The sequence below is a fragment of the Opisthorchis viverrini genome (genome assembly GCF_000715545.1).
Source record: "Opisthorchis viverrini unplaced genomic scaffold opera_v5_85, whole genome shotgun sequence".
In the NCBI taxonomy this organism is placed as follows: domain Eukaryota; kingdom Metazoa; phylum Platyhelminthes; class Trematoda; order Opisthorchiida; family Opisthorchiidae; genus Opisthorchis; species Opisthorchis viverrini.
In genome coordinates this window covers 426481-435207 of record NW_008751740.1, presented here as the reverse complement: position 1 = coordinate 435207, position 8727 = coordinate 426481, and the positions used below count along the sequence as shown (strand labels likewise).

Sequence of the window (8727 nt, the reverse complement as noted above, 5' to 3'; positions counted from 1 at the left end):
AATACGTACAGACGACCCACAATCTTGGTGCGTCCGATTGTGTCGATCGCTAAGTGCTGTTAACAACAGATGCTCAACAGGGTACGTCCCAGAAGTTTGTGGACATAATCCGATCCCCACATTTGCATAATTCTGATCGGAAGAAGGTGTATAGTGAGCTCTCCAAAAGCTTCCCTACAAAACGTGGTGCCCGACAAGGATGTCCACTCTCTTCATTCTTGTTCAACATCATCATTGAAGAAGCAATAAGACGAACACTGGATGGTTTTCAAAACCTCAGTGTTCAAATTATTGCTGGTAAGAGCCTTGTCGATCTGCAGGACGCATACAACATCGTCCTCACCTTTGAAGACCCAAACAGAGCACAAGCCATCTTGAATAGAATGGGCACTATCATACCATCTTCTGACATGCGCCATGCAACTTAAAAGTGCAAAGTCATGCTTCAGAACGTGCAGTCTACGAACATATCCCTTAGAATTCAAGAAAAATCACTGGAGATTGTAGAAAACTTCACATACCTAGGTAGTTGTATTATCTCTGACAGAAATGTGTCTGATGAAGTCAGTGCAAGATTCTCAAAGGCTCGAATCACGTCTGCTAATTTGCGTCACTTGTGACGTCAAAAAGGCATACCACTAGATCTTAAGGGTCGCGTGTACCAGACTGCAGTGAGAGCTGTGTTGTTTTATGGGTGTGTTCGGAGGCCAGCCGTCCCTAATAACTGAACATCACATCATTTGGACGGATGTGTCACGTGCAGGGCACGGGCCAAACGAAGGCATGCTCTGATTGGTCAGAATGCCAGTCAATCCGGGTCAAGCATCCTTGACTAGACGCTTCTCGACCCCTCACGGAAACTCTGGCACGACCTTGTCGAACATTCTGTGACTACCCTATAAATACAGTTGTACTAATTTTCCTTTGTCTCCATAAAGGGCTGTGTAGAGCTGCCGTGTCTTTTGATATACCGTAGTAGGCGGAGCAGGAAGCCAAGGGACCGATACAGAGCTGCACTACCGTTCAGCAAGACACAACAGGGTGCGAGACGTAGCCTCTGCACACAGATGATGTGATGTGTCTTCAGTTATCTGAGCACCGATGCCTCGGAAGCCTGGCTGACTTTGGATGGTGTCAGCGTGTTAGTAACGAGCTGATTAGAGGACGGGTATTTTTGGTGGCGCGGTAGGTATTTCAATCGCGGAAAACATCCAGCATCAGCGACTACGATAGCTCAGTCACGTGCTACTCATGCCAAAACACCGGCTGTCGAGACTAGTGATGTTCTCCAAGCCCTCTTAAAGATAGCGCAAAATTCGAGGTGGACAACGCATGACTTGACAGAAGGGTGTGAAAGAGATCACGAAGAGTTTGGGTATTGTTTGTGTTGTAAGCCTTCCAGGATGAGGTACCCTTGACCCCACCTATGCTTGGCTGGAGACATTGCAAGAAATGGCAGCTAAGGTCACTGGTGTTCATGCTGTCAGTTTCTCTACAGATTGATTGAGCGGTTGGAGGTGTAGACCCCCCACAGAACGCTTGACATAGGCCAGCACTGGATCCCCTCCTTTACCCACTCCTTTTCCCTTCTTTGCACTCTAGAGCTTTAAATATAATTAGACGAACCTTGTGGTTGTATGGCAGTGAAGCGTCAGTGTCAACATTGATGTTGCTGCCTTTGATAATGATGATGGTTTATGAAAGCAGCTACGCTGCCTCCGAGGAAAAACGAGTTGGCAAAAACCGGCCCTAAAATGCCAAAACACCGGCTGTCGAGACTAGTGATGTTCTCCAAGCCCTCTTAAAGATAGCGCAAAATTCGAGGTGGACAACGCATGACTTGACAGAAGGGTGTGAAAGAGATCACGAAGAGTTTGGGTGTTGTTTGTGTTGTAAGCCTTCCAGGATGAGGTACCCTTGACCCCACCTATGCTTGGCTGGAGACATTGCAAGAAATGGCAGCTAAGGTCACTGGTGTTCATGCTGTCAGTTTCTCTACAGATTGATTGAGCGGTTGGAGGTGTAGACCCCCCACAGAACGCTTGACATAGGCCAGCACTGGATCCCCTCCTTTACCCACTCCTTTTCCCTTCTTTGCACTCTAGAGCTTTAAATATAATTAGACGAACCTTGTGGTTGTATGGCAGTGAAGCGTCAGTGTCAACATTGATGTTGCTGCCTTTGATAATGATGGTTTATGAAAGCAGCTACGCTGCTCCGGCGAAAACCGGCCCTAAAACTACTCACTCCGATCGCCCAACGGTTGATCGTGAAAAGCTGCGCATTACTCAATACGGTCTAAATGCTTTCGAAATTTAAGTGTAGTGCGGCCCAGAAGACAACCGCTGTGCGCAGCCGCATTAGGGGTTGAACAATTACGTCTTACTCCCTGCGTCATCGGGCCAGGTCAGATCCTTGCAGAGTGTGTCAAGCTGCTGAGTTACTGGCTCCGGGAATAGTTCCGTAAGAAAGCCCCAATAATCGCTGCCTTGCGGTTCAGTCTTTTGATTCAGATGCTAGAAGGATCCCCGAACAAAACTCTATATCATCCCACCATCTTGTAAGACAGACTTTTGAGTCGAAGGATCGAGGGGGATACCTCAACCAAGCCCCTTTCTTCGGCTTGGGCAACCGAGAAGTACCATCCCCTTGCATTCCTTTGTTCACCGCCCCCTCTTCACCCATCGAGTGAAGCATTGAGGCCAACCTAGTTGTCAGTTTTATAATCATTGTTCCGCATGCAAACCCTCACCCGAACAAAAATACGTCCTTACTAAACTCCAAAGATCTGACCACTGTCGCAGTCTTCAATGTCCGTCGAACTGCGCAAAAGGCAGCTTTTGCTGGAACCCTGTCTTCTCCATATCTGTCGATGCACGCTTGGTCTCCAAAACACACACAATCGTTCAGATGTAACACCTTTTCGGTGCCTAACTGCCATGCCACCTGAAGGAAGCATGAAGGCTGGGATACTGTCAGGTTGCTCAAGCCTAGACAGGAGAAGTCGAGAAGAGGTCGGGTTCGAACCACGGACCTTCCGGTCAGTAATTTCGCGCTCTAACCACATGGGCCATCTCTACCCGCCCCCCTAATAATAATAATAATAATAAAATAAACAACGTGCATACCTTGGTCGTACACCTCAAAGCGCTTAGGGCGAGCTCAAATGCTCCACATTTCACCCCTCGTGTATCTGGTGATCTTGACGCAATGGCTCGTGGCATCTATGGTACGAGAATAGTACTCATCCCGAAGGCTGAAAGCGCTTTGCTGTACTGGATCCCAATAAACAGTTGTCTTGCTGTTCCAATTGAGATCGATGAGGTAAATGGTGTTTATTTGTCGTATCGGTAGATGCTCAAACAGACTGCAGCTCTGGATCCGAGAATGATGGGTTTTACAAAGATCTGTTGCGAGAGTCAGGATCAGTAATAACTAATACAGCCATCCAGGCGAATGATGTGACAACGCCCCAACTGGACGACCCGACCTCTGCTTCTCGACTTCCCCTGTGTAGACTTGGGCAACCTGGCAGTATCCCAGTCCTAGTGCTTCCTTCTGGTGGCATGGCAGTTAATACACCGAAGAGTGCTACAGCTGAACGATTTCCTTAGGTCTGGAAGAAGTGCAGTTAAATGGTAGATTTGTAATCGATGCTCAGCTGCCACTTTGACGTCGCGGTCAGGCCTGAGTGCTGCAACGATCCCGCCGGCTACATTGTGCCGGACATTGTTGTACGTAGGGCAAGCCTGTCAGGAAGGCCAAAGTGGAAGTTTGTGAACATAATCCGATCCTTATATTCACATACTTCTGGGCCTGTGAGAGTGTATGGTGATCTCTCCAAAAGCTTCCCCAGAGAAAGTGGTGCCCGGCAAGGTGGTCCACTCTCTCTATCTATACTTGTTCAAATTCGTCATTGGTGGGAGGCGAGATGACTCAGTAGTTAGAGCGCGAATTTACTAACCGGAGGGTCCGTGGTTCGAACCCCTCCTCATCATCTTGACTTCGCCCGTCTCGAATTGGACAAACTGGCGGTATCCCAGCCCTCGTGCTTCATTCGGGTGGCATGGCAGTTGGGCACCGAAAGGATGCTACACCTGAATGACATTCTTATTTCGTTACTGATGAAATAATAAAGCAAATGTTGGGAGGTCATCAAAACTCCGATGCTCATTCCGGTCAGTAAGTTCGCGCTCTAACCACTTGGGCCATCTCTACCCGCCCCCCTAATAATAATAATAATAATAATAATAATAATAATAATAATAATAAAATAAACAACGTGCATACCTTGGTCGTACACCTCAAAGCGCTTAGGGCGAGCTCAAATGCTCCACATTTCACCCCTCGTGTATCTGGTGATCTTGACGCAATGGCTCGTGGCATCTATGGTACGAGAATAGTACTCATCCCGAAGGCTGAAAGCGCTTTGCTGTACTGGATCCCAATAAACAGTTGTCTTGCGATGTACAGTTAGCTGTTCCAATTGAGATCGATGCGGTAAATGGTGTTTATTTGTCGTATCGGTAGATGCTCAAACAGACTGCAGCTCTGGATCCGAGAATGATGGGTTTTACAAAGATCTGTTGCGAGAGTCAGGGTCAGTAAAAACTAATACAGCCATCCAGGCGAATGATGTAACAACGCCCCAACTGGACGACCCGACCTCTGCTTCTCGACTTCCCCTGTGTAGACTTGGGCAACCTGGCAGTATCCCAGTCCTAGTGCTTCCTTCTGGTGGCATGGCAGTTAATACACCGAAAGAGTGCTACAGCTGAACGATTTCTTTAGGCCTGGAAGAAGTGCAGTTAAATGGTATATTTGTAATCGATGCTCAGCTGCCACTTTGACGTCGCGGTCAGGCCCGAGTGCTGCAACGATCCCGCCGGCTACATTGTGCCGGACATTGTTGTACGTAGGGCAAGCCTGTCAGGAAGGCCAAAGTGGAAGTTTGTGAACATAATCCGATCCTTATATTCACATACTTCTGGGCCTGTGAGAGTGTATGGTGATCTCTCCAAAAGCTTCCCCAGAGAAAGTGGTGCCCGGCAAGGTGGTCCACTCTCTCTATCTATACTTGTTCAAATTCGTCATTGGTGGGAGGCGAGATGACTCAGTAGTTAGAGCGCGAATTTACTAACCGGAGGGTCCGTGGTTCGAACCCCTCCTCATCATCTTGACTTCGCCCGTCTCGAATTGGACAAACTGGCGGTATCCCAGCCCTCGTGCTTCATTCGGGTGGCATGGCAGTTGGGCACCGAAAGGATGCTACACCTGAATGACATTCTTATTTCGTTACTGATGAAATAATAAAGCAAATGTTGGGAGGTCATCAAAACTCCGATGCTCAAATTGTTCCTGGTGAGAATCTTGTTGATCGCATTCACCTTTGAAGACCAAGGCAAAGCACAAGCTTTGCTAAATAGACTAGCCACCATCATACCATCTTTCGGCATGCACCTAGCACCTTCAAAATGCAAAGTTATGCTACATAATGTGCAACATCTCAACATACCCCCAAAACTTCAAAGAGAATCAATGGAGGTTGTGGATAGTTTCACGTAGTCGTATTAGCCCTGACGGGAACGTGTCTGATGAAGTCTATGTAAAAAGCAGGTTTGTACTGTGCATCACCCGTAGCTTCAAAAAGATTTATCAGTGTCTTAGGGTCATGTGTACAAGGCTACAGTGAGGGCCGCATTGTTTACTGGCTGCGAGACGCGGGATCTGCGGACAGATGATGTGAGACGTCTTCAAGTTTTGACCGCCGATGCCTCAGAAGAGCTGTTGGTTTCGGATGGCCTCACAGGATTAGTAACGAGGTGATTGGAGGACGAGTGTTTGGTTGTAAAGTAGACACTTTAATCACCGAAAACATCCGGCACCACAAATTGCGGTGGTTCGGTCATCTGATAAGCAGCCAAAACACCGTCTACCAACATGAATGTTGTTCTTCGTGCCTTCTTTGGAATGGTACTACCCGAGTCTGTCGGGAACATGGGATCAGCTGAAACACGTCAAATGGTTTCTGGAAGAAATAACTCGCCCACGATAGATGAACTGATCACACTGCATAGGTTATGCTGGCTTGGCCACGTGCTCCAAGTGTCAGTCAACCGACTTCCTCGAACTATCCGTTTCGCACAACTACGGGAAGGGTGTAAATGAGCCAGGGGAGGTCAAACAATGATCTGGCGACGAAGTGTGGAAGCCATTACCAGCAAACTGAGCTGTGCTCATCGTTGGCGTCTCCCTGGATGGAGGTCACGAGACGGGGCACATCAATGGTTGAAGACGGGTTGAAGACATTGTCAGGCATGGCCCAGTCGCACCCTCGATGGTGCTCGTGCATCAAAGTTGTTATCTTCATTGCAAGCTCCTCTACCCGTTCTCCCGATAAAAAGTCCACTGACAATCCAGTGATAGTGTGATCGAATCGGAGCTGATGATAGCTGATGAGATAGCTCATATCGATACGGTTCTTCGAAGATGGCATACTGGTGTGCTTTTTTTCCGACTTTCGAGGGCCTGAGAAGAAACGAACCGTCAGGCGTGTAGTCACCATGGTGTGATCGGAATCAAGAAGTGACGGCAGACTTGAATTGCACCTGTCAACCGGTGGTTGACGGCCACGCGATCCCGTTGTGCACGGAGGACATGCAGTTGGTGACCGCCACGCGCAATGCGAAAGTTTATGCTGAAAGTTCGTACTGGCTAGAAACATATGATCAATACACAACTGGAGGAATCACTCGCCGCTGTCTGTGCGACGAGCATCGACTCCGAATCGACCGCCCAAATGTGATTCTGAAGAGGTCAGACGACCGACTTGGGCGTTTATATCACCCGCAAGGACTACAATGTCAATGATTCTTGCTTGACGAATGAGCCTGAATAACTTTCGATAGGAAAAATCCTTCTCAGCATCAGAACTACAGTCCGTTGGGGCATCAGCCGACACTACAAACAGGCACCGCTTTTATATCAGAACGCATTGAGCTTGATTGAGCTGGATAACCGGACTGCACAAAGACAATTGTCCACTGGGATCCAATCCAGCAAAGCGTGTTCAGCCCTGGAGTTGAATACAACTCCCAGGCCATATATTCTACGACTCATCGCTCCTGGATCGCCGGACATACGCAGAGAGAAGTGTTATAGAGCTGAGTTCGTCCTTAGCCTTTTGAGGTGTATAACCACGCTTAGATCTTGTATGCGTGTTCCGGAGACACAGCGCGCATCAATTTTAAAAGAGTATAAGTTTCCAGCGAGCATTACCTGTTTACCAATTTGACATATGGTACAAACGTCTTAAGGTCCTATGTAGGAAGGATCTCGTTTATTTAGAAAAGTTAATTTGTCTATGTTTAGCAGGCAGCGAGGTACATAAGACCCGTCGGTAAGATAACTGACAGGCAAAGGACCCAACAACGTTTAAGTGTGTGGTGTGAAGGGGTTAGGAAGGGACATCGGTGGACACGGAACTATGCGAGCAAATGATACTTCCTGGTTGCCCGAGCCAAAAAAGGCAGTTTGGCTGAGATACCCCACCTTGAGGCTTTGACTCAAAAGTATGACCCACAAGGCAATGAGAGGATGTAGGATTTTCTTTGGGGACCCTGCTCCTAGCCTCTGACTCAAAAGTCTGGACCGCGTGGCAGTAAACGGTAGAGTTTTTGGGACTTTACCCGGGTCCAATAATCTGATCTTCTCGGCTGAAGGGGGTTGGCCTAACCCGAGGGCGCAGAGTGGGGCATTACCGTCTCACCTCTGATACGGCTGCGTACTTCAGGTGTTTTCTGAGCAGCACCGGGTTCTTTGGTTTTAAAAGTATTTTGACTGCATTGAGTAATGCGCCGGCGGTCACGGTCAACCGGTTGGCGATCGAAGTGTGCGGTTTATGGGGTCGACATTCTCCAACTCGTCCTTCCTCGGGGTAACGCAACTGCTGCTTCCATAAATATGGACATGCTCGTCGCCTGGGAGAAACGCCTTACTGCCTTCACACTCCTATTGCAGAGGACAGTACGACTTCACCTCCAAACCGCCTCGCAATATGCTTACTCGCAGTACGGGGACTCATCGCCCAGCTGGGTTCTTTGGTTTTAAAAGTATTTTGACTGCATTGAGTAATGCGCCGGCGGTCACGGTCAACCGGTTGGCGATCGAAGTGTGCGGTTTATGGGGTCGACATTCTCCAACTCGTCCTTCCTCGGGGTAACGCAACTGCTGCTTCCATAAATATGGACATGCTCGTCGCCTGGGAGAAACGCCTTACTGCCTTCACACTCCTATTGCAGAGGACAGTACGACTTCACCTCCAAACCGCCTCGCAATATGCTTACTCGCAGTACGGGGACTCATTGTTCGCCCAGCTGCTCCCCGTCGGCTTTCCTGGCATGGCTGTGCCTTAAAGAAATGAGTTCCAGCTAGTATAGCCCCCAGGATCTTTGCGGCACAGAAGCCCGACCACCATGTGACAGCTTTGGGTCGAGGTTGTTCCTCTGAGACGAATGCGCAAGAAAAATCAATGGCAAGCTAAACGAAGTGATGAACTCGTCATACGCGGATTGCCATTGTCACCAATAACCCTTTGCCGGACTATGGATATCTATGCGATACTTTTCTCCTAACTTTGATTACCGAGTATCTGATGCGGTTGGATTATTCTTATCATGGCCCAGTATAAGCGCTAAATGTACATTACGTCCATTAAATCTTTAGCCT

At 48.3% G+C, this 8727-nt stretch overlaps 1 protein-coding gene across 1 annotated transcript in view; it reads right to left on the bottom strand.

Annotated features, from left to right (window-relative positions):
- T265_04828 (hypothetical protein) overlaps positions 1–5999 on the bottom strand; it is a gene marked incomplete at both ends in the record, with an annotated part of 16734 nt that extends 10735 nt beyond the window's left edge. Inside the window, one exon of the mRNA XM_009169674.1 lies at positions 5870–5999. Coding sequence (XP_009167938.1) covers positions 5870–5999 — 130 coding nt within the window. The remainder of the gene's footprint in view (positions 1–5869) is intronic.
- Between the last annotated feature and the right edge of the window lie 2728 nt (positions 6000–8727).